General features: G+C 38.9%; 1 protein-coding gene across 2 annotated transcripts in view; it reads right to left on the bottom strand.

The window, feature by feature from the left end:
• Positions 1 to 23,642: 23,642 nt before the first annotated feature.
• DHRSX (dehydrogenase/reductase X-linked) overlaps positions 23,643 to 26,169 on the bottom strand; it is a 204,402-nt gene continuing 201,875 nt past the window's right edge. For both annotated transcript variants that reach the window (XM_050331355.1, XM_050331354.1), the window contains one exon: positions 23,643 to 24,104. In XM_050331355.1, coding sequence (XP_050187312.1) covers positions 23,907 to 24,104 — 198 coding nt within the window. In that variant the 3' untranslated portion in view covers positions 23,643 to 23,906. The remainder of the gene's footprint in view (positions 24,105 to 26,169) is intronic.

Below are 26,169 nucleotides of genomic sequence, written 5' to 3'. Positions count from 1 at the left end.
AGGACAAAAGCCTAAAGAGAGACACTTTGCACCAGGGACTTAAAAAAATGACCCTCAGTAAACACAGGTATTTTAACACTATGCAGAGGAGAACATAGGCACCAAACCACCCAGCTGTAAACTCTTCGAAGCTTTCTCAGATTCTTCTTGTCTGTAGGTTTTTCATTGCCCAGGTATACAAGGGCATACGTACACCTGGCTTGCTCCACAACAACCCCCAAAGCACAGGAATGTGGAGACCAGATGCCCAATGTCTTCCAAACTTCTGATCTTGAAAAACACCAGGTAACCCTGGAGGCACCTTGTGTATTTCAGATTTATGCCTTGTTACATGTCCAAAAATGCCCCAGTTTTGATGAGACTGGGCAGCTCAACACCATGTTCATGCCTAAGATTACTTGTTATACATCGAGGAGGCACCCCATGGTCTTGGAAGGATTGGTTCCATAAGTGTTCACAAAACACATCCCTGTACTGGGTCTGCATCTGGTCTGCAGATACACGTATGCCTTTTGATGCAAAGAAGATAATTCATGCCCCAACTCTGTTCTAACAGAGGTCTTACAAAATGTCTGGGAGCAGTTGCTACCCCATCCTGACTGGTTTCCAGACCTCCTTCCAGGACAATAGCCATATCAGAAGGCTGTGTGCTCTTCTGGGCTTCTTCATCCTAGGAAGAAGGACCCAAGGCTCCTCCAACAACACAAGGAAGTTTTGGCTCCCACCTAGTGGTTTGAACACTCACTCTCTACTTTAAACCCTCCAACAGATTTTTTACTTTTTTTTACTGACTTTTTTTACTCTTTATTGTGAATCAGAAGCAATGCTAGAAACAGGTGACAGGATATCTACATTTTCTACTCTACTTCTCCATGGGTGGACTGTGCAAAACATTTACAAGATCTCACCTTTTGTCTGCTCATCAATACTTGTCTCCTGCATCTTTCTCTCTGTTTTGCTTTTGTAGAATAAATATCTCTAGGCATTTAAAAAAAGGCAAAATCCTTATGAATAAACATTGCAAAGGCAGCTCAGAGTCAGTGTAACTTCAAACTGGTTTTGTTGCTGTAAAGAGCATAATCAAGTACTTCAATAATTGTCTTGATTTTGGTTGGGACAGAGTAATTTTCTCCCAGGTGGCTGGTACAGTGCTGTGGTTTTTATTTAGTATGAGAATGATGTTGATAACACGCTGATGTTTTGGCTCTTTTGAAGTGGTGTTTACTGCAAGTCAAGGGCTTTTCAGTCTCCCATGCTCTGCCTGCAAGAAGGTACACAAAAGCTGGGAGGGAGCATGGCCAGGACAGCTGATCTGAACTGGTCAAAGGGATATTCTACATCACAGAATGTCATGCTCAATATATAAACTGGTGGCAGTTGGCTGGGAGCTGCCAATCACTGCTCAGGGAATGCTGGGCATCAGTCAACAGGTGGTGAGCACTTATTTTCTTATGTTTTGTTCCTCTCTTTCTTTTTGTTGTCCCTGTTTTTATTAAAATTATATTAGCAGTTGTAGTAGTATTAACATTTTTATTTTACCTCAATTATTAAACTGTTCTTATCTTAACCCATGGGATTTACTCTTTCTCCAGTTCTCCTTCCCATCCCACCCTGGGGGAGTGTGTGTGATTGAGGAGCTGCATGGTGCTTGGTTACCACCAAGGGTTAAACCACGACACTGATGACACTTCCAATGAATTGGTGATGATTTGATATGAATCAAGGTAATGGTCTTTGCTGTTTGATTGCAAAATAAGCAAACTAAATATCAAAGGCATGTTGAAATGGTTTTCTTTTTTTTTTTTCTTTCTTTTTTAGCACTAATGCAGCAGTGCAGTTAAAATTAAAGCAGGAGAATCATTATTTCAGATTTCTGAGAAGTACTTTTTGTGAGCTCTCCCATTATGCCCCCTAGGATTCCTGCTTTGCAGATCAACAGCAGTGAGAACACAGGATATGACTTGTTAGCTGCATAATTTCCATTTAAAATTAAAATAGTGTCAGTACTGACTAAGTTGTTCCTGGAATTTATATACATTTCTCAACCCAACTGACAACAAACTTCAGCTCAGTTATGCTTCTATGATCTTTCCTTCATTAAAATGTGTAAATAAATGATGTGGTAAATTATCTCATGTCTAACTCTTGTCTTGTTTTTAATCTAGAGGGAGATGAAGTTCTTAGAACAAGGCAGGAATGACAGAGAATACAAGATTATTAAGTTATCTTCAATTCCACTAACAACAAGGTTTTTTAAAATATATATTTTTCCTTTAAAATATGTTTTTCTAATTGCAGAGAAGTGATCCTTTTATGACAATAATGTTTTACCTTGAAGTGGTAAAGAAAAACATCCTCTATTAGAAGTTCCCACAAATTGAAATTAGACCTGAAGGAGCTCTCCAGAGACATTACAGGAAACAAAGGTGGGGGGTTTTTACCTGATTGTTTGTATTCTGGAAAAAAAAAAAAAATCCTCCATTGATCACTGTTAAATAAAAAAAGTAATTATTAATTATTCATTTCTCATTCAGAAGATTGCTGTTGCCAATAGCAAATAAAATGAAGTATTCCTTGTTCCAAAGAGTTTATAATTCATGTTTGCATATGATGGGAGAGGGATAAAGAAAATGGAAGAATAATGGTTACGAAAAAAAAGGTCCCTGTAGTTTATTTTGCAAGGTAATATGACAAGTAAACATACATCTGTATGTATGTTTAATAAATAATAATATTTTAGAATAAATATACATCTGTGTGCATGTTTCATTAAGTATACCTAATATAAGATCTTAGATGTGGTCTAACTAAAGCTGTATGTAGATACCACCTCTGGCAGCCTTGTTTGTGGGCAAAGGACTCATAAAAAGTGGGGAGAAGCCATGAAAAGAGTGGCAATGAAAAGCCAATGGAAAAGAAGCAAAAGTGGGCTGGGAGGAGGAACAGGAGTGGGTGAGAACAGGACTATATCCAGGAGCTGGTCTCACAGGACAAGAGGCCTCACTCCTGCCATGCTATTTGGCTGGAAGAAGACTGCAGCAGCAGACATGTGACTTCTTCCATGATGGTCCCCTTCCCACTGCTGTGGGGAAGGGTCTCATATTCCTCATGCTCCCCAAGACCCCAGAGTCACCTAATGTTGCCAGTGCAGTGAGGCAACAAACTGGAGATGATGAGCTCAGATGTGCCAAAGTGCTTTAGACAAAAGGATCTCTTGGATAAATTGTTAAAGGTTCTTTCAGACAGAAAGAATAAATATGTGTGAAGACTACCAATCAAATGCCAGTTAAATAATACAATAATGGTCAAGTCACACATGGAGCACTCATACAATCTTATTTGGTGATTGAAAAAATGAACAAAAATATTCCTGCTGGAAGACCAAATGAAAAAGCAAACTGAAGTCTTTCTTCTATAGCTACAAAGGCTTGTGTTTATTGAGGAATCCCTTTGCTCTTTTATGAAAGAGAGCTCATGAGAGCCAGGAAGCTGAACTTCATTTCAGAAAAATACTCCTGTATCAGTGAAATAGGATGGTTATGCACACAACCCCTGAGGTAAAAACCAAAGCAAAGCAAAAAAAAAAAAAGAAAAAAAAGCAACAACCCCCAAAAAACCTTCCTGACCTTCCTGGACATGTTGCCTACAAGAGCAGACATCTGCCTTTGCTTTGAAAATGACCAAATAGTGCCAGTTGGCATTTTAAGCTGGCAAAATGTGCTCAAGTAGGGCACAGGCTCAGAGTGGTTATTGGCCCATTGAAAATGTAATGAAAAATCTGTGCACATGGGTGGCCTAAATATATTTAAACATGATGATTAAATGTAAAATGACTGTAGTTTAAGAGTCTGTCTCAGTGGACATATTTAGCCTTGTAAAAATTCCAGAAGTACCAGGCTGCTTCATAACTGTAAAACAGAGAACAGGCAGCTGGTTGAACAGGCAACTGAGGGAGGATTGAGCAGGCAACCTGGGATTGCACAGGCAGCCTGGGTTTGTACAGGCAACTGAATATCAAACTAATGATGGTGCAAATAAAAAGGTGTTTTAGTCTTTCTATTCCCAGCATGGAAACAAGCAACAAATGCCACTAGTGCTAGGTCAAGAAGGAGGCCTTGAAGCTTTTGCCTGCCTGCAGTAAAGTGATAGCTTCCAAGAGGGTCTGAAGAAGGGGATTTTTAACTGATCACAGGGGGCAGAGGGAAGGGACAAGCCTCTCTCCTGGACTTGGGTCCTTCCCTGCCACTGTGCAGTGGGCATCTTTGAGAAAGATGTTTGTGTGTGTTTGTGACCTCTCCTGCTCATCAGTCTCTTTGAATACTGGGGGTTTGGAGAGGGGTCATGAGAGAAGAAAGGGGACGGGTTTACATCAGGCTGACTCTGTGAAAGGCTAGATAAGGACAATAACAATGGTCACCTCCCACTTGCGAGTCTAGCAATGATTGCATTTGACTGGGACTCACTGTTCTCCAGCTTCCCACACCTTCGAAGCAGAGGGTTTCCCAGAGGGCCAAGGTAGCTTTTTTTTTTGTACTTTTGGGCAGTCATGTTCTGTAAAGCCTTAAGAGACCGAACAAAACTGCAGAAATAAAATATTCTGTTACCTTTAGTTTCCATCACTGCCTTTGCTGCCTATGTTCCCCCTGCTGTGCCTGCTAGACATTTCAGCTTGCGTCCTTGGTTCACGGGGAGTGCATGGTGACACACCTTCCCCCCAGAAAGCAGACACTGTTCCATGCCCTCCCTGCTTTTTCCAGAGCACTACACCAATCCCAAGTGGGTTGTCTAGTGGCAGATCCTCAAGGGATGTCCTGTCTTGCACACCCAGGCAGAGGCACGTTCCTTTCCTGGCTGCATCATGCAACATAGAACAGAAACACATTCTTGTCCCACAGAATAGATCTTAGAATTCAATCGATTTTCTACAACCACCCAGAACACTGCAGTCTCTCAGTGGTAAGCCAGAGGCTTCTGAATCACATGAAATACTGTAGCAACATCTCTATAAGTTATGGAAGAAATTTATTTCATTCTCTAGCTTATTCTCTTGAATGATGTTAGATTAATTTGTTTTATGATTTTGATGGCAACAAATGGAGAAAACAGTACAAACACAAAATAAGACCTTTATAGTTAGACTGTCAGACCTTTATAATTAGGCTGCAATGTTGTGCTTTCCTCCAACTACTGCAGCCTGTTTCTGAGATGCTGAGTATTTTCTGCTTCCAGAGGCCTGAAATTATTTTTCAAGACACAAATCAAAGTAATTCTCTCTTTCAGCCTTCCTTGTGCCTAATGTTTTCCAGTTTTAAACAATGTTCTTATGAAGTAATTTATAATGCTTCTTAACATTAACCAGCCCAGCAAAAGCATTTTGGATATTGGTCAAAACATGTTAAAACATAAAACACTATTGGAAGGACCTGTCAAAAAGCTGCAATAGATGCTTTGCTGTTGTGAATAGTATTGATTTCACTGAAAACTGTGAAGTTGCTGATTTACATAAAATCAGTAGACCAACTAAAACAGAAAACTGAAATTACACAGAAAAGTCGTAGTTATGGAGTCAAGTGATTGCTATAAACACCTGAGGAGCAAAAGAACATTCCCAGATCATTTCAGGTATAGCAAAAGTTAATGCAGAGGGCTTGCCTAAGGATGCTTCACTCCTGTGAGAGCATGTGAAAAACTGAAGGTCTTTTAAAAACAGCCATTTTTTTCCCTCCATAAATTTTTTTGTTTCTGTTTTTAAAAACTGTAATTTTAAAACATATTTGTCTTCAAGTTTTTCCCATTTTCTTCATTTGCTCTTTATTGTCTTTGCAGAGTGTAAGAGCTGTACTTTGATGATCCTTGTGGGTCCCTTCCAGTTAAGGTTATTTTATGATTCTTCAAGAAAGCAAAACTCAAAGACAGAGACACGAGAAAGCCTGAAAAATCACAAGAAGAGGAATTTTTAAAAAAATGTTAAAAAGACCCCACACACCAAGTCCTTGCCTTCTTTCCTTGAACTAAGCATTCAATAAAAAAATGTCACTTTTTGAATAGAAAAAATGAAATGGTTAAAAAAAAATAAGAGAGTGAAATATGTTCATTTCAGGGAATTTTTTAAAAATTTTTAGGAAGACTTTTTCTCCCTCTCCCCTCCCCATTCAAATAGCGTAAGAAGCAGATTTCTTAAACTATCTTCTTTACTTTGTGTTATAATGGTAAGCCCTGACACAGCCAGCTAATCAGAGCCCTATTCAGCCAGCCACCGCATTCACTGGGGCAAAGTTGCTTAATTTGTAAATTTTACAGTAAAATAAGGTGGGTTTTTTTCAGATTGAACAGAAAGGACATAATAAGGGCAAAACACGAGTCTTTTGACAGACTCCCAGTGGGCAATTCAAGGGCAACCCGTTCACTGGCAAATCTAATCATTTAGCATCAATCCAATTTAGGTTCTCTTCAATATTAGGAGTGAGCAGCCACTTATATTATGTGGAGACAAAGGACTTCCTCAAATTAAAAATTTACACTTACGAACAAGAAGTAAATTATTGTCCATCCTGTCTGTTTCTAAAATTTCATTCACATGATGTTGCACCAGTTTATTTGAAATGGGAGATTCTGGTTTTAAGTGATACCACGACACCTGAAAATGGGTGATGGTTCTGGCAATATTACTAATCTTATCTTAAAAAAAAACCAAAAACCAAAAAACCAAACCTCCTTAATGAGTTTGCAGCTTGTTGTTCAAAAGTTTTAGGGAATCTAATGGCCTTGAAAATGTGAGGTTCTTAGCCAAGTCTGTCAGTCTGAATGGAATGTCTGCACTGGTATTTTCTGGTCAGACTCTCTACTGGCTTGAATTGACTTTTAGTTCTAATCATTATTCAGTTAACAAAAGAGGGAGACTGTTGTTTTGGTCTTTTTCCACTTCTAAGGCTTCTGTAGAGATGAAATCTGTTGTTGTGAAGAGAACAGCATAAGGTATATCCTTTGTATTATTGACTTCTATCCCTCTCCTGCCTTCCTCTGAGTATTAGCATGAAGTTTTGTTGATGCACTGGCTTTCTGCTAATCTTTCCCATAAGAACAGCCTTCCTGAATAAAACTTTTGAAAATACAAGGAGGAACGATCTCATTTTGGAGATAAATGACAATTCTAAAAAGACCAGTAACAAATTACGCTAGTTTGCTTAACTGCACTAGAGAGTATCTGAACCACTGACTCACTGCAGGCTACTATTTTTTGCTGAATAATTTTACATGCAAGTTATTTTAAATGTGACCTACAGTATCCCAAAGCACCTCAGGCTCATCTGCTTTTATATTATAAACATCTGAGTTTTTGCAGACAAGGTAGTTATGCAATTTTTGAACAATGATGAAGAAAGGTTGAGGGAAACAAACTGCAAATACAGCTCCAGTGTCACTGGAGGAAACCTTACACAGAATAGGTAGACCTGATCATGTCAAATGCAAGGCAGTTGTTTAAGTGCAGGGTCTAAAGACTAAAATTTGGCAGTGGTAGATACTGGAAGTGCCATCTTCTTTTTCCAAATGTGCCTTTAATATGCAGTGTGTATTTTTCTATGTAGGAGAAATTAGCATGTTTATAGCCTCAAGAAAATTATAAAGGGGAACTTGGGTATTCACTGCAAATTATTTTCCGACACTGCAAAGGTCTGGGATTTTTTTGGCACTAAAGTACTGCTATGCTACCCTGTGATTTGGCTTTTCCCTTTGGTAATTCATAGTGACAGACTTTTAAACAGAATTACATCCCCTAAGCAGTTTCCCATGCTCTGGTGATGGGCAGGACAGCACAAACAATAAGGAAACGTGACTGGAATACAGACACAACTGTCCTTGTTTGGCATCCACGCAGAGATAGGTGTTCAGCCTTTCTCCCAGCAGTGAAAGAACCTCCTGTGCTCTCTGTGCATTTTATTTTGAGGCAAACCAAATGTGTTTGAGAACATGCATAAGGAGGGAAATCGATTTAGAAAAGAAAACCTTGAATAGACCACTATTTCTCAAAGGCTGAGGGTTGCTATTCTTGTGAGATTGGACCTTTAAGGCAGTTCAGCTCTTTCATAAGCCTATTGTTGCTACACAAGAATACTCTCAGCACGGACACATATTTTATCCAGTCTTATCCCTTATGTCTGTGCTATGAGTTCATCATGGAGAAACAATATAGCAATACAACTTTTTAGAGAGCTCCAGATTAGAATGTCCTACTGCCACACATGGCTGTAATAGAACAAAAAGCCCTCTTTGAGTATCAAACCTGCTCTAAGGGAAGAAGGAACTGTGGTCTTTCCAGCACAGGATGGTTAACACATAGCCTGGAACCTGTCATAGGTATCTTCCTCCAAAATTGGTAAGCCTATAGGGAAGAAAATTGCACATTTTTTTGCCATTTACATATACAAACACTTTTCATGGTTTTTAGAAGGGAAATAAAAAGGATAAGCCTGCAGATATCCAAAAGTCCCTGTGAGGTAATCATAGACACTTATTATTAAAGAACCATTACATTTTTTGTGTCATTTGATATGTATATTTCCTCTCTTGTACATACCCTAAAACAGAAAATAGTACCACAGTAACAGATTACGCCCTGGTATAGCTTCATTCGCTTTCATCCACTTCCATGACAGGACTTACTGTCATAAACTGATAAGACAGGTCTGACTCTAGCCTTAAATCTTTTTTTGCTTGCTTCCTCATCTAGGATGTCGCAGTCTTTACATGATGTTAGCCAACTGTCTGAGAGAACGGTGAAAAGTGCAACAGAGAATTCATTATTAGCCTCTGTGGCTCTATTGCCAACAACCTTTTAATCATCAGACATTCCTTCTGAAGAAACAGGATTTTGCCTCTGTTGCAGAAGAGGAGAGATCTGATTCTGCTCATAAAATTTATAAGGCTCTATGTTATTATATTATTTTCCTTTTTCTTACAGCTTTTTCATTCTGCAGCATAAGATTCAGATGTGAACTTGCTTGTGGTCAGGCACAGACAAGCTATGGATTGCATTGCAATAGTATGGAAAGGTCACATATGGAAAAAAGGGGCAGGACTGGTACAACTGGCATTGAAGCACCTCTGGACAGACTGGTACCTCTCAGAAAGCCACATACTTCTTTGCCTTGGCTAGATACTTTGGTACTGCTCTGAGAGGGTCTGCCTGCCGCCTCACAGGAACACCTGGAGTGAGATTCATGCAGCCTAAAAGCTGGATGCCTGATCTGAGCCTCAGAAGCCTTCAGTGTGTGACAAAGAAATCGGTGCTCTTAAAAGTTAATTGTGTGCCATTTCTCTCCTCTGATTATGAAGGTTGCAGCCAACAAGAGTTCCTATTTAACTACTTGGAGGAAAGCTCCTTTCCCAGGTTCAGGGGTTTCAACTTAGACCAAATGAGGAGAAAACATTGAGCACTTCAGCTTGCTTGAGAGCAGAGTGTGGGAAAAGACAGAATTAAAGGTAGTTGAAGAACTTTTAAACTATTTCAGTGGAGTAATGTGGATGCAGCAAATTGGAGGAGAGGATCTCAGGATCACCATTTTGAACTAAAGTTGACATTTGAAAAATGACCCACCTGACCCTTCTGTAGTTTGTTTCACCAGTTTTAGTTAAATGTCAGTTAATCACTGAAGCTTCACTTTTTCTTCAGTCTCAGAGGCATAGATCTAGAGAGAATAAGTTTGCTTCAGTTCCCTCTTTCAGAGTTTATGCTAAGATCAGGACAGCAACTTAAAAATGCATCATGCAAACAGAACATGTGAGAAATTTACTTTCAAACCAAACAGGAACAATTAAAACCTCTCACTCTTTTGCAGTAAAATAGACAAGCAAAAGGTGCAGTTCTCCAGGCAGCAATGTCTGAAGTAGTCTTTCAAGACAAACAGAAGTTTTCTGCTTGCTCTGCTTTCTTCAAACTGCTTATCTGGGATTATATTCTTTTTTCTTCTGCAACTTCCTTCTTCACAATCAGTCTTAACCCTGATGATTTCCTTTCTCCTTTATAGCTTGCATCATTCATATTTCCTTATCTTAACCTCAGTTAGAAACTGCTGTCCTGTCTCCTTAGCCAGCTTACTTATTTTCTGGTTTTGTTTTCTGATCTGCCTTTGCTCCACTTTCCTATTGCAATTTGCCCTTGGTGAGCTCCAGTTACCTAGCTAACACAGCCAGACAAGATCTCCCTCTGTGAAACTGCAAAGGCTTGTCTCACTCTCCACTGACTCTGTGGTGAGTGATGGAGTTACTGAAGTTCAGAGGCTGGTTTCACTAGGACTCTAGAATTTAGATGCAAGCTGGGTAACGGGGATTAATATTTCTTCTCATACAGATTTTTTGAAGTTTAATCTCTTCATTCTACTCTTTTTCATTTGTATCTTCTGGCTTTCCCCAGATTTTTTCTCTAACAGTTCCTCCATCCCTTTTAAGGCTGTGCCTGCACAGACAGCAAAGCCCCTCTCAGACTTGGATTGGTTTGAACACCTCACGTCTGAACATAACACCTTGTTTCTTTGAAGCTTTTCTGCTTCAGAGCCTCATCTCTGGCCCTGCAGCAATACTGGGACACCACAGGTGAGCTGAGTCTCTGAACTCTGCTACACTTCCCGCTTTGGAAAAGTCTTCCTGCATTCACATAAAATTCACCTACAGAAGTGAAGCTTTTATGTAAAAAAAGTTGCTCTATTTTTCCCTCTCTCAAATGCCATCTATTTTTCTCAGTGTTAAGAATGACCCAAACTCTCATGTGTTAGTCCATTTTTTAGCTGCTAGTCTCTACCCTTTACGCCTACAGACATGTTCTCTTGTTCTACATCCACTCATAGCAAAAGTTAAAAAGGCAAAGGCTATATCCAAAAAATTATAATCTCATCTGAACTCATATGACCTGTGCTGGCAAAAAGCAGCTCATCACTTGCTACCTGCATCCTTGCACACAAACCTGCTGAAGGAGAGCAGGGACACCAGGAGAACTCTGCCAGCCTGAGCTTCCCAGAGTCCCTGCTGGCAGCACAATGTGCTCAGTGCTATCTGCACCTCATCAGTCATTTCTGAGAACATAATACCAAGAAAATAATCTACTCAGGAAGTGTGGGAGGGGAAGAGGCATTTTTATATAAAATTAGCAAAAAAACCCCAGCTCCTCAGAACTGTGTGACTGAAGTCAGTAGGAAAGCTGAAAGGGTTTAACCACAGGAGGTTTCCCCAGTTCTTGGAAAACAGAGCACCAGGCCTGCACAACATCAGGCTTCTGGGGACCTTCTAGTCTCAAAAGAATCACCTGTGATGTGATCAGGACAAATATATCCAAACCTGTGTTGTGTGGACATGGATTTAAAGCACTCAGAACCAGGATGGGACCTCAAGAGCTGCTAAACTCAATTCTTCTTACCAGACCCTGCACTCTTGCCATTCTCCATCCTTTTTGTTTGTTTGTTTGTTTGTTTATACTAAAAAGATCTGTCTCTGCTGCTGGGGACTCTGCAAGGAAGGCTAATCCAGATACTTAAAACTTAACTGTTTATGGGCTGTGTACAGGTATGAGGAGGGAGAAGTCACTACAGACAGAGAAAGACTAGACAGTCTGGTCAAGACCACTATTTTAACATGCTAGAGACCAAGTTTCCTTGGAAAGAGAGGGATCTCCAAAGCAACCGTAGGGGATTTCTCTCTTTCCTCATTTTACTTGGATGCTGAGCTACAGCACAAGCCTCTCTTGTGGTTTAAAGCTACAGTGTCTTGATTGCTTCCTGAATTACACTTTATTACTCCTATTATAGGAACCTTGATTAATTTCTTCTTCCTGTTGCAATTCTAGTCCATGTAAGAAGTCTTTGCTAGTGGCAGGTTTGCCCAGGGCTGTCACTCCTAAAAATCCTTCAACAATTTTCATAAGTGACCAGCATTCACCACAGTGCAAACTCCATTCTCTAGAAAGTAGGATGTTAAATCTATCAAGGAATTCAGGTTTGCAAGAAGCTACTCGTGTCATCAAGCTCAGGTCCACTGCTGTGTATTTATTCACTCCTGCTCTAATGGGACTCCAGTTTTAAAAATACTTCCATTTCTTTAATCCCCCTAATCCTGTTAAAACTATTCCTGGGACAAAAACCCAGATAGTAAGAAAATGCCTATTGCTCTTCAGCCTAATTTATTTATCACTGAATTATTGCTCTTTGTGCCACCACCACTGTCTTTCAGCTTAAACAGTCCTTTTTCCCATGATATTTACAGATGAGAGCTACAGTTTCTCTAGAGATAAATAGGTTGTTTTAAAGAGAGAAACAGCTGTTTTAAAGAGAGATTCCTGTACCCATTGCATTTGGGATGTGTTTAGACACGTAACATCTGGGTCTTACCTAACACAGATGCTGTTAGTAATTACCTGTGTTCTGTTGGAGGAAAGAGGGAAGGAAAACAAGCACAGAAAAGAGTGCAATGGCCATCCTTTGCAACAGTTTGGCTTTTGTGCTAATTTTGTGGTTTTTCTGGTGATGTTTCTGTCAGGTTTGATTGCTCCTCGTGTCTCTTGCTGTTCCTTTTCATGTTCTGAGTGAGGAGGATTTTGGATGCCCAAAGCAGGTAGGTACCCTTCAGCCCTCTACCAGGCACTGCCCCGCACTTCTTTCCCATTGGTGAGCAAAATGTCTCAGATCTGGCTGCTCCAGCACTGTGCTCTGGTGAAAACCAACCAACCAACCAAAGCCTCTAAAATAAGACAGGGATGAAAACCATATTATCTAAATGTCCCACCAAAAATACTCCTGCTTGGGACTTGCCTAATTTTAGGAGCAATTTAACTCATCAGAAGCCTCCTCTCTCCCCTGGGATTTCCTCAGGCACACAGAAATCTGCTAATGTGCATGACAAGGACCTTCTCCTTTTCACAGTTGATGCTTTGCTCCTATATGAACTCTCTTACCCAGGAATTAGGCAGATCCATGCTTGAATCTTCTACAGTCTAAACTATATTCTGTACTCTGAGCTCTTCTAAGATTCTCTTGTAAGGTTTGGATGCCCACAACAAGCACTGGGACTGATTTGTTAATAAAATACCAAGCTCACTGCATCTCTGGGGCTAGCGGAATGAGTTCCCCTCCCTATTCCGATTAATCTCCCTGTTTCCAGGAGCATAGCACAAGCAGTGAAGGATTAGCTGCTCTGGGCAGGCAGTCCCCCTTTTACAGCCAGCACTGAAGCTCTGCCAGGTTGCAGTATAACAAAAATACAGGAGAAGAACAAAGCAGTAAGCCTGAACCTCTGCAGCCTCCTGAACCTGCACTCACCTGCAGCAGGGAGGTGCCAGCCCTGCTGCCTCTCCCTGTCTGGAGTATCATCTCAGCCCACGTTTATGTTAAGCTTGTGCTTGCTTCCATTGTTACTAAGAGAACTCGTGCAGTACATTACCCACATCTTACCCCATCAGTCTCATCATTTTTTTTAACACCTGCAGAGCAGCATTCCTTAATTTTTGTTTCATCGCGAGTCACTTAAATCCCATGAAAACATATTCCACTTCTTGGTTTGCTCTGCACAACCATCTCCATTTCTCAGAATTGAAAGCTCGTTTCCTTCTGCCAAGAAAAGATCTTCAGGCCCATAGCTGTCAGTCAAGCTTTCTCTTGATCTACCTAATTGATTAACATAATGAAGTTAAACTGAAAACAATTAGTCTCAAGATCAGGACTTGTATTTGTTTAGACCATTGAAGGTTTTATGAGCTGCAAGCCTACTTGTTTCTCCCCACAGCCATACCAGCTGGTCTGGAGAACCATATGTACTTCACCATGCTCCTGTTTGTGAGCCCAACAGCTATCATACAAGCTCATCTCAAACACACAAGTAATATTAACTGTGTTTCATAGCTTGGTATTCATTTTGGAGAAGGTAGATGGAAGAGATGGCAAGAGGCAGCTACTATTTTCCCTGGCACAGGGGAGGTAGAAGGCAAGCCAGCTGCAGGTAGTCAGGGTGGAAAGCTGCTTCTGTGCCATTTTAGAATTGGCAATTTGCAATTGGGAGAGACATTTTTTTCTATCCTGCCAGCTGGAGGCTCTTGGCAATGTTTAGAGAAACTAAACAAATTAATCTTTCTTAGTTTTCCCCAGATTTTGCCTCAAGAGGGTTGATCTAAAGCTTTTTATCACATCTGACTAACAAAAGACTTATTAAAAATGAGAGATGACACAAGAAAAATAGGAGGAAGTACAAGGGTTCATCCGTATTCAGTAAATCAACTGCTTTTGAACATACGAAATCCAAGTGGTTCTGAATTTCTCTATTTTCCATTCATGAAATAAACAACTTTACACTGTCATATGGTTACCACTTCAGTCTATGTTCCTTCACAGTGCAGGGCTTTGAGTTGTTTTGTAGCACTGTACATAATCAAGTACTTGCAAATAACAGTTATTGTATTTATAATACTTTGAGAATGGGATCACTTTCCCATGTCTTCTCTCAAAACTCTGTGCCTCTTGTCCTTAGTGCACTTTGATATATGGTTTGAACTTAAGGTATATACCTATTTGTTCAGCAATACAGGCTTAGTTTTAGTTTTCTATTTTAAAAATACATGTTAATGTCTGTATTATTTTCCTCTGAAGATTTTGTCTGTATTATTTTTCTCATGCAGACAGTGATTTTCTGATTGAAATCAACTGAACTAAAAGGCTTAAGGTTTAAACTTATTTTGGTTTTGTGGTGGTGTTTATGACAAACTTTCAAACATGAAGATCATTTGGCTTGGTCTTTATTACAGAGAAATATTATCCCTCCAGCTCGTGCTGTGTGTTATGCTTAACACGTGTGGTTTCAAACCCTTTTTGTGACCTGTCCCACATCTGTAGCACAACACACTGTAGCCTCAAGTCAGTAAAGAACGTGCTGAAATTTGAGCATATACTTAAAAGAAATTTACTTATCAGAATATGCTCAAGCACACGCTAATATGAATGGACGTGATGGCTAAACTAACTGCAGTGTCCCAAAACATCTGCCCTCAGGAGAATTAGGGGTAGGAAGATATTACAAATTCAGTCTAACCTATTCTCCAGACCCTTTCATTGGCTTTAGAAGAATGCAGGACAGAAAAGTATTTGTAGGATCGAAACATTCATAAAACTACTTTGAAGATAATCATGTTTGAAGGTTGTTGCTCAGATAACTGTGTGCTCCCTCCAGATCTGAAAGCCTTTGGAAAAAAACAAAACAAAGCAATTATTCCACATGTATTTGTCAATTAATAAAGAGGTTGATATTGTAAAAAAGAGTAACACTGAGAATTTGACCTTTTCAGCTGTACTGAAAACAGGAGCCACTTTGTTTTTCCAGCTACAGTGAAACAAATGCTGAAAAAGCACAGAAGCTAAGAATCTTCCGTTTTAAGTCATACTCCCTAACAGATGAGACCAAATTTCCCAAGTTCTGTGACCCTGAGAGCAAATCTTCAAGAATATATTCAAAATTGAGATATAGAATCATGGAATCATTTAGGTTGGATAAGACCTCTAGGTTCATTAAGTCCAACCAAAAACCTTACACTGTCAAGTCCAGCACTAAACTATGTCCCTAAGTGCCACATCTACAAGTCTTTTAAATAAATCCAAGGATAGCCACACACTGCCACTTTCCCATGGCAGCCTGTTCCAATGCTTGACAATCTTTTCTATGAGGACATTTTTTCTAATATTCAATCTAAAAAAATCCAGATGAACACATCAGGTATATGAAGTACTTCAGTTAATATTTGGATAACTTCTCTTTCATTTTTGCCCTTTTCAAATGGGAGCACATTGCTGCTAATTTTCCTCTCCTGTTTTTATGCAGCCTTCATAGATGAAACAAGTTGAGGGAGAGGAGATAAAAAATCAGGCATAAGTTTTGTATCTTCCTTTCAGGGGTCTTCACAGGCCCCAGTGTGATTTGGAAGGAAAATTTCTGTTTAATGAATCCTCTCTCATAGCTCAAGTCATTAAGTCAGAGTAGTCAAAAGAAAAAAATGTCATCAAAGTACAATTGCTAAAGACATAGAATTTCATTTTCAGAGCAGAATAAAAGACATGTCTTCCACTAAAGGCCTGTTCCCTGAGCTTGTTTGAAGAAACAACTTTACCGCAAAATGTTGCACAATTTAAACAAAATAGTATGAGAAACACAGCCATACTGATCCAGTTCACTTCCAACTTGAGTATAATTTGAAAGAGTTTAATATTAATATTACCATTGACTTTTGAACGTTACATAAATTAAAGCTTTGGATTAGACAGTTTCAGTTTTCCAACAGAAATAATTCAGAACCTGTGTTATGCAGGAAATACCCACATATTGGGTTTTTGTGCAGATGCAGGATGAGAGCTGTATTTTTCAGTATTTCCTGGAGAAGGATCTGGTGATAAAATGCTTTCTGCTCTACAAGGAGACGAGTGATAAATGTAGCAGCAGCAATTGCGTATCAAGTAAATGTGGTATGAAATGTGACTTAGAGTTCCATAAAGCAGATGGTAATCATTATCCTACTAATAAACAGAGAAGATGTGAATTTTCAGCTTGAATTCAGTGTCCAGGAATAGGACACAGCAGGGCAAGAGGGAGTTACAATACTGTGATCACAACTGCTGTGCCAAGTGAGTGTGTGAAACAAAACTTGTTTCCATCAGCTCTGGGAGAAGTGTCCCACCTGCACATAGGGTTATATAGAGAAGTCACATATGACAGGAAGAGAGGTTAAAAATAAAGAATTAGTATTAGATGAAAGAAAAATCTCTGAGAGCCAAATGTGCTGTTCTCAACCACTGTTAGAGCCAAGGTTTGTAGCCAAGCTGTTGAAGATTCCTGTGTAGTTGCTGGACGATCTTTTCACCTCAGAGGTGTAGAGCACTATGCATTTATCCTGCTAGTCCTGGCTGGGATATGAAAGAAACATCTTCTGGGAGATTCTGTCAGGGTGATAAATAATAGAAATCATTTATGAAACAAAGGAAATTACCAATGTGGTAAAATTTGTTATGTTCCAGATAAGGCAAGTCACTGTGTACTGTTTTATCTATGCTTGCTAAACTATGATATGTTTTCATGGCATCAGTGCTCTGACTCTCGGTCCCTATTGCACCTTCTGACTCAACAGTCCCAAAATTTTCTCAAGCACTCTTTACTGCAGATTTAGGGCTTTAATGGTGGAAATAAATCACAATAAAAGAAGCATTAAGAGTTCTGTTAGATTATACGTCTTGAAACAATCAAGTGGGCTGTATTTATGGGATAAAATTTTGTGTGTCTGAAATAAGGTTTACAGACTCTCCAAATCTGAATTCCTCTATGATGCTTAGGGAAGATGACCCATATGGCCCTGGGGCATAGGAACAGAAAAAGTACGCTGACTAGTGAGGTTATATTACCTGTGTATATCAAAATGAGCTGTTACAATCTCAAAAGCAGGAGGGAAGTTGAAAAATCAGATGAGATTCACAGAGAGACAAGAAAATGGTTGCAAGATGTAAAACATGATTTCTAATGAAAGATTTAAAGAGCTTGATCAAGCTAGTTTATCAAAAATATGCCAAGAGCTGACTTCTTCCCTGCCTGCCCATCTCCACCAGGATAAAAACACAGGTTCTTCAGCCCAGCAGATGAAGGTGTAACTGGATCAAATAGCTGGGAGCTGAAAAGCTACTTCAATTCAAAAGTGAAATAAAGCTTGTGTTTTTTAAGCTGAGAGCAATTTGTGGCTGGAAAGAACATATCTAGGAGCTACGTTTCACTGGAAAATCTTAAACAAGGGCTGATAGCTATCTAGAAGAGATGATCCAGTTCAAATCAAGGTTAGCTGATCTTTGTCTTGTTCATGTCTCATTTCACACTCAAATAGGTCAGAGTAATTGTCCCATAGAGATATTACACTCACTGAGCACAGGCTTAGACTAGCTATCCTGTTTTTAGATTATTTATTTTAAGTGAGATGAATGCTACTCTCTTTTCTCAATATACCCCATCAGTGGAATTTTTAGGTTGCACATTTTTTTAGATGAAAGTCTTTGAGACAAAGAGAGGGCTTTAATATATCAGTAGAACCATGAAGGCACTTTCACTCCAGAGATAATGTTCTGAGGCATTATCAAATTTAAATGATACACGGTTTTTATAGCTTCTTCTGCTATTAAGTTACGTGTCTTTGTACAGTGATTCTGGGACGTCTCATTAACTTCAGCAGAGCTGTAAAATGTAGTTAAGGGAAAAGTTCTGAGGAAATATTTCACATTAACTTTCTTGAGCATGTCCTTACTTTTCTTGTAAGAATGAACATTGTCTTCAACGGAAGTTTTCCCTGAGAAAAAGAAAGAATGCAGAATTTGACCCTTAGCTATCCTGTATTTCTTTAAAATAAATTTGTTTTTTCCTTCAGTATTTTTAAAAAAGTCTGAGATACATCAGACATCTTGAATATATGCAGATCAATATGGACTAAATAATGAATTCCATAAATGTCAGCAAGCTGAAATAAATTCTGTTTCTACTTTCAGAAAAGGGAAGAAAAATGATAGTTTAAATGGATCTGCTTGCTTGCAAACAGTGATATTACTTGAGCTCATTTTGAGAGTTCAGGCAATGCCAAGATAGAGTGGAAGGCCACCTTTGTTGATCTGTATTCTCTGGAAAGGACATAAGTCTGCTTATCATCTTAATGTGTCTTGCATTCTGCCTGTGAAGACGTGACCAGGTTAAATACCACTCAGAAAGTGCCATAGCCTGGTTTTGTGCCCTTTTCTTTCTTATCTGAGGTTAGGAAGTCTTCCACTTTAAGGTGGTTGGTTTCAATCTAGACAGTATTTGTCTAAATAAATGATGGCCACTGCTACATTTTGCCTGTGTGAAAGGGATTACTGGCTAAGGTCCTTTTCCAAAGGGAGAGAAGCCAACAAGGGTTGATCTGTACAGTATGGAAGCCAATAGTTGCATGTATTTGAAAACAGCTCTCTTGGGCCACTGGTGTGTTTCCTTCTTGTTACCTTTCTTCAGTGTTACCACAGTGGATTGCCAAAACATAGTGGATTTGTTTTAAAAAGGAAGAAAATTACCTTCAAGAAATTGTTTGTGGCTTACCCATCTTGCCTGGCCTGGTGTTGTACAATATACATTTTGCACTGAGTTCTTCAGTTATTGCAGGTTGGTCAGCATCCTCAGCCTTCATACTCTTAAAATCATGAGGGTTTTATCTCATTTGTGACAGATTTCATGTTAACTTCACTGGAATCCAATTTTGTCTCTCCATGGAGGTAGCTGGAGCAGAAACCATGTCATAGAATAAGCAAGGTCAGTCTAACACTGGAACTGTGCAAGAGCCTAAGCTTGCATGTAGAAAATTTATTTAGGATGAGCATTTCAATATCTGCCATGTATTGTTATATTTAGGGCTAAAGCTACTGTGTATTTGGAAGAGGCAGTAGCAAGCCTGATGTTAAGTAACAAAGTCCTTTGTTTCTATGCTATATCAAATCTCTCTGTGTACTAAAGTAATTGATAGTTGTGCAGAAGGTGAACTATGAAGTTTAAAAATTTATGAAATAACATTGCAGAAGTGTGTCTAGTGGTTCCACATTTAGGGCTCTAAATCAGTTTTGAACTGGAAGCAAGAATGTAGCTACTGCATTATGTGTGAATAACAATGCATTCACAAGCAAATTAAAGCACTTACTCTTTCAGTAAACAGCTAATTTCCCCACAGTTTATAAATAAACTAGTTAATTATTGAGGAAGTTATAATTTTTTTCCAAGAAACGTGAAGGTCTTCGTCAGCACATTATTTATTTCCTGTGTAAGTTCATTGTTTAAATAACACTCCTATCAATTTCTAGCTAACTGTATTCATTCCAGTAAATCTCTAATATTTATTTGACCTATCTTTCATAACAGCATTCACCTTTTCTTTGTCCTTTTTTTTTTAGTAATTTTTTTTAAAAGGAAAAAAAATATTGTTTTAAAATGGTTTCCTTCTGACAAAAAAGGCAATAGAACCAGACCATCTTGGTACTTAGTGGATGCTTCTGTTGATCTCAGATTTGAACTGGACCATAGATTTTGTGTGCCTTTTGTGACAAGGTAGAGACACCTAGATTTTTGATGTAAACAATAGACTAGGAGGAGTAGTGGCAGGGAAATATCCATTTTGGAAGCTGTGGGGAATGGGTCACTCATGCTTATAAAAATAAGTGCTGTCAGTGTGGACGTGAGGGAGAACCTAAGTATAACTTCACCGTGACTGACCTAATTTGCTTAGGAGCCTACCTGGCCTTCTTACCTGGTATCATTTCAGAGGCATTTTTCATTATCTTCAGATACCAAATCTACATGTTCTGACAGGAAATTACTCTCACAGAGACGGAATATGTTTTCATGTTGGAAGGTTCATTTGTCTACCTTCAAATTATAATTACCGGAGCTTGTTTTGCCTTTCTTTACAGGGTTAAAAAGCTCCCAGGTATTTTTTCTGTATGCATGTAGCTACAGCAAAGGCATAAGCCACCTCTCAGCCAGGTATTCAGTGAAGCGAAACAACGTATTTCTCAGATCTCCAGAAATTCCATGACCTTGAAATGTGAAAGTTAAATCAGCTCTAGCCATTTCTCTGTGCAGAAGTAAAATCACTGTCATCTTCTCACATGCTTTTTACATGCTATTTTTTTGCCTCAAAAGATATGTTAAGAATTATTTTGGATTTTTGCAGGAGTATCACAAGCGAGTGATACCCCAGTGCCACATAGCACTTTATAACCTTTCTGGGTTTTGCTCCAGACAAGCTCATGTGCTTATGTGAGGTTGCAAAGCTGACACAAAGTTTCCTGTTCTTAGTTCCTGAGATAACTCTTTTGCAAATAGCTCAACTGTATCTCCATGGAATTGCACTGATCTAGAAATCCCTAGTTTGAAGACACTTATTTTTCTTCCCTCACACAGGCACAATCTGTTTTCTTGGTTCTCACAAACCATGTTCTTGGTGTTGTTTAAAACAAATTTCATTGGCCTGAGACTGTTAAAAAACTGGTTCAGATTACACTGAAATGTGACTTTACTGTTTGCTCTTTTACCAATCCCTATGCCACTTGAAATTGCTTGTGCAAATATTGTGGAGCTTCAGGAGAGTTAAAACTGATGGTAACTTGGTCCCATCCAGTTTGAGTAATCCTGACCACAGTTCTAGCAGCAATGATGTTCCGTGGGAATGCTATGGCAACATCAAAATGTTGGCTGTCTAGCAGGCTTACTGCATCCTGTGCATGATCCATGAATAAACAGAGGAATTTAGTTCCCAGAGTGTCAGTCTGGCACATTTCACAAAGCGCTACATTCACTTACCAAAAAAAAGTCAACCAGTCATAAAGAGAAAGTGCTATAGTGACTGAGTGATAAATTTCCTGGTGCTAAGCCTTGTATATACTGACTCTGAGAAGCTAGGAATAGATCATGCATGGCTTAATGCTGAGGGGAATTTGTTTATCACTTTTGTTCCCAGATGCTTTTCTTTATTCATACTGGGTTTTTTAATTTTTTTTTTAATTTTTTTGGTGGTGTTTTTTTTTTTTTTTTTTTTTTTAATCTCTGCATCTCCTTGCTAGTCTCTGGACTTATTGGTATGCTTACTTTCAGTTAGATGTGATCTTCCTCTGAACCAAAGACTGGAGGTAAGGTCACTTGCAGCGAAGCACCAAGTTCGAGCTAAAAAGCCCAAAAGGGATATTAGCCCAGGGTTCAGTGCGTACAAACACGTTCATATTGTTTCTAGTCTGCTGCAAATGAGAGCACAACACTCTGTTTGCATTTGGTTCTGTCATGCAGTGATTTCCAGTGCTGCAAAGTGAATACAAGCTTTACGTACACCTACCTATTAGTCTTTTTGCTGTGTATATCTGAAAAAGGAAAATGCAAGGACATTTATATGATTATGCTGCTTTTTCAGATGACACCTAAAATCAACAATATGGGAGTCGAGTACAGCTTACTCCACTAACAGTAAGAGTTCAGGCTCCCTAGGCACAGGGAAATTTTCCCTGCTTCAAAATATTCTTTCACTGAGGAGAGATCAGAGAATCACAGAATGGTTTGGGTCAGAATGAACCTTAAAGATCATTTGTTTCTTACTCCCCTGACATGGGCAGGGACAGCTTCCAGTAGACAAGGTTGCTCAAAGCACCATCTGATATTGAACACTTCCAGGGATGGGGCATCCAATATTTCTCTGGGCAACATGTTCCAGTGCTTCAGCACCCTCACAGCGAATATTTCTTCCTAACGTCTAATCTAAATCTTCTCTCAATCAGTTTAGAACCATTACCACTCATTCTATCACTAAATTCCCTGAGTTCCTCTCCACCTTTCCTGTAGGCCCCCTATAAGTACCATGAGGTTGCTGTCAGGTCTCCATGGAGACTTACAGACGTTTTCATGAGACTTATAATCTTGACTTAAACTTTCAGGGGAAGTTTCTCTCCAAATTATTCTCATGGTTTACCACCATTTCTATTAAAATGTTTCTATCTTCATTCCAGTTTTTAACTTCTAGATATTTGAGCTTGTATAAATTCAGGCTATCTTTAGATTGCCCCACGTCTGTTTTGTTTTTTTGCTCCATGAATGTGAACATCATTCCTAAAGATTCACTTTGTTAGACATAAGTAGAGATCCCTGTAGACACTGAAGTGTTGTCAAAACTGACAGCATCTGAACTGACCACTATCTCACTGAGGGAAGAAATCCTAGGGTTTACCAGAAATAGCTTCACAAAATTGTCAGATCCACACTCAGAGACAGTCAAATAAAAATAAAATAGCTGTTAGGAGACTTTAGGAAAGAAATACACAACAAAAGGGAAAATACCCACTAGGTACTGTGTAAGTTGAATACTCTTTAGCATGGCAAAGACACAGTTTAGGAAGGACACATTTTACATCTCCAAAACTCTTAGCAAAATAGGAAAAAGTGGGCTGGCATTAATTGCTGTCTTCCAAACCATGAACTCTAGTTTTGAAACTCATATGAACTAGGTTCAAAACCAACAAAAGGAGGTCATTCTTCACGCAAAAGTACGAATGAATCTCATTCCCAAAGAAAATGAAAGAAGTTGCGGATGCAAGTTTACATGGGTTCAAGAGAAAAGGAGAGAAGGAATCTTAGCCCACTAATAAGCCAATAGGCCAACTGTAACCTCTGTAAAAGCCAGTATTGCCTTTTTTATGTTTGATTCCTTCCTCACCTTTAAAGGAGAGATGAGTTTGAACTGGAAAGAAGTAAATTCAATATCCTGTTTGAAGAAGACCTTATTTATTTACTTTTTTTTTGGTTCTGACCTTCAGTTAATACCTCTGGATAAAAGCTGACATATAAAACTAACCTTATGATAGAAACAACATCATGATCATGAATGCCAAATTTCTGCATTAGAGAGAGCTGACATTCATTATAAAGTGTCTTAAAGATTAACAAAGCTTAAGGAAATCAAGCTTCAACTTTTAAAACTGATTTAAAAGAGTAGTTTATATTTACAAAGGTGGCTTAAGTTCAACATGTCCGAGACACAACATGCTCACCAGAGAAAGTGTTATTTTTGTGTAACAGAGAAATGAAAACTCAACTCAGCGCAAGGTTAAAGACTGTATTTTAATCACGGACTGAAACATCATGATTTACAAAACTGATGGTTAGATTTAAAACCAACCACTACATCTTTCTGTGGGAATACTCCCCCCACACCCTAGCAGACTAGGGGTTCAAGTGAAGAACAGAGCTGTTCATGTTTGCCTTTGGGACTGAACAGTGATTTCCAGGATGATGACTGATGCTGCAAGGATTCACTGAAGATGCTTTTCAATGCATTTCATTTACCCAGGTGAAAGTGGTTTCTTCTAGGGAAGTCTGCTAGTTTCATCAGAAATCCCAACCATCTTGCAGCTTTCTGTCCAGAGCCTCCTCTGCAGCTCCTCGTCATATGCTATGTCAGCCGATTTTGTCCTTTCCTCATTGTAAAGGTAGCAGCCACCAGCTCCTTCCATCTCGGGCGATACTGCTGCATAGATGCTTGTAGAGGCTCCTTCCTCTGGAGTCTGCAGAAACAAAAACCCAAATTTAAGTTAGGCAGGTACAACAGAAGAATTACATTACACCATAGGACCTTATCAGTGACAAACATCCTCCGTAATTTTGCATCTCACTTGTGGTCCTTATGCAAATCTGGACCTTGTAATGATAAAAAAGCCACTATTCAATTGGCAAAGTAGAATCCATTTCTGCAACAGTGCTATTTTGAGATAGCTTCAAGCCACAGAACAGATATGTGGAAAATTCTGGTCCATTTTTTCAAGGGCTAGTCAGATGGAGCATACAAAATAATTGATTAAGTTTTCACAGTTAGAGGTAATAAATGCAAAAGCAAGCACAAATATTAAAATCCTAGTTTAATTATTCACTTTGCAAGGATGAAAGGGTCTGTGCTCTGCTGTAAGAAGATGAAGGCTATGCTGTATGTGCAATGCGTTCATTGTAACAACAATAGGACATGAGCAAAGGATCATGGAAACCATGAGCAAATTAAGATTCTGCAGTTCAATCCAAGCAGGCAGGTAAGCCAGGGAATTAAGTTTTACACACAGCATAGTTATCAGGGTTCTGCAGTGTCATAAAGCAAAATGGTTAACGATCTACAATGTCTGATATACCATGACTATTAAATGAAAATTAATAAGTGAATAGCTTTGAGTGATAACTCCTTTCATCCTGAGGATATGCAAAACATTTACATTTTGCATTCAGAAGGATCATACAGCTACTACTGAAATTATTTCCATGGCATTTTTTATTCTAATGGAAGGGCATATTTAAAACACAAAATTTGACATACTTTGCCTTTATCAGTGATGTAATTATGATCAATGCCTGCCAGATAATAATGTATAATTTTGCAATCCTTTCAGTCATTATTTGAGGCATTAACAGTATTGTTGCTGCTCATAGCTTTGTCTGCAGCACCTGACAGGATGTCTTTTCCTGAACAACTCACTTGATGAATGAGAAAGTAGTGAATAGGTACACAGTGCCTTATAAAAAAATAAACCTATCCAATTGGAAGCTTTTTGTAATGTTTGTATTTTTTAGGAAGGTGACTGTACTATGAGATTCTGTCTAGAAACACAAAGTGCCTTTTTACTTTAGTTTAGTACTCTACTACTATTTCACGCTTCTTTATCTTAAGAAAAACAGTGCTATTCACATCCAGTATATTATGTAAATAACATAAAGGTATGGGCATGCACAATTCTTTGCGGGATTTGGATAGGGTCCAGGTGCTCACAGGGTGGCTACTATAATGATCCACTATGATGCAATACAAAATACCTTAATATTGTAAAGTAGCAGAACAATGATGAGTAAGAACATTCATATTTTATACAATTTATTCTAGAAGACAGAGAGAAACCAAAAGGTTTTTTACATACTGCTGTGCTCTGCTTAAAAAAAATTAATGACATAGACAAAGCACTGCCTCATGCGATGGTTGACCAGACGTTATGTTTCTGAGTTCAACAGCTCTCCAGCATAAACAAGTATAAATGTGAATATCGATGAAACTATATGGCCTTTAAAGCCTTTTCCAATGCAAGATATTCTATGACTCTAGGACTCTTGATGTTATAGAAATGTGTTAAGGAAAACAATTTTTCCACTGCAACAGGGAGTGAGTTGCATGTGTATGATTAATCTTCTGTGTGCCTAATTAATGCTGAAAGTTTTAATGTTCCCTTACTTTAGAATCTCTTCATTGTTTTGGCATGTTTTCTGTTTTGATGAAAGTAAAAAGGAAACCCTGAACAAGGAGTGCCCTGGTCTTCCAGCTGACTGGTTGACCTACTTGTTTTGAGAGGCTGGAAGTAAAGCACATGTTGTGGATCCACCTCTGGATCTTGTCCACACCTATTATGAAATTACTGTATATCCACCTGCCCACACATAGTCAGACTCTTTCTGAGAAAGTGTTGGGTCTGCTACACACCCACAGATCAACTGCAATAAACAAAGACACACAGACACATGCAGACATCCTGTCTGTGTACCAGTGCCCAAGGACCTCTTGGGAAGACAGAAGCTGGCAGCAAGTTGCAACCACTGGAGCAG

The sequence above is a fragment of the Myiozetetes cayanensis genome, unplaced genomic scaffold (assembly GCF_022539395.1).
Source record: "Myiozetetes cayanensis isolate MyiCay16 unplaced genomic scaffold, myiCay2020 scf5-8, whole genome shotgun sequence".
Taxonomy (NCBI): domain Eukaryota; kingdom Metazoa; phylum Chordata; class Aves; order Passeriformes; family Tyrannidae; genus Myiozetetes; species Myiozetetes cayanensis.
The sequence above is the reverse complement of the archived record's forward strand: the minus strand, read 5'-3'. Positions and strand labels throughout refer to the sequence as shown.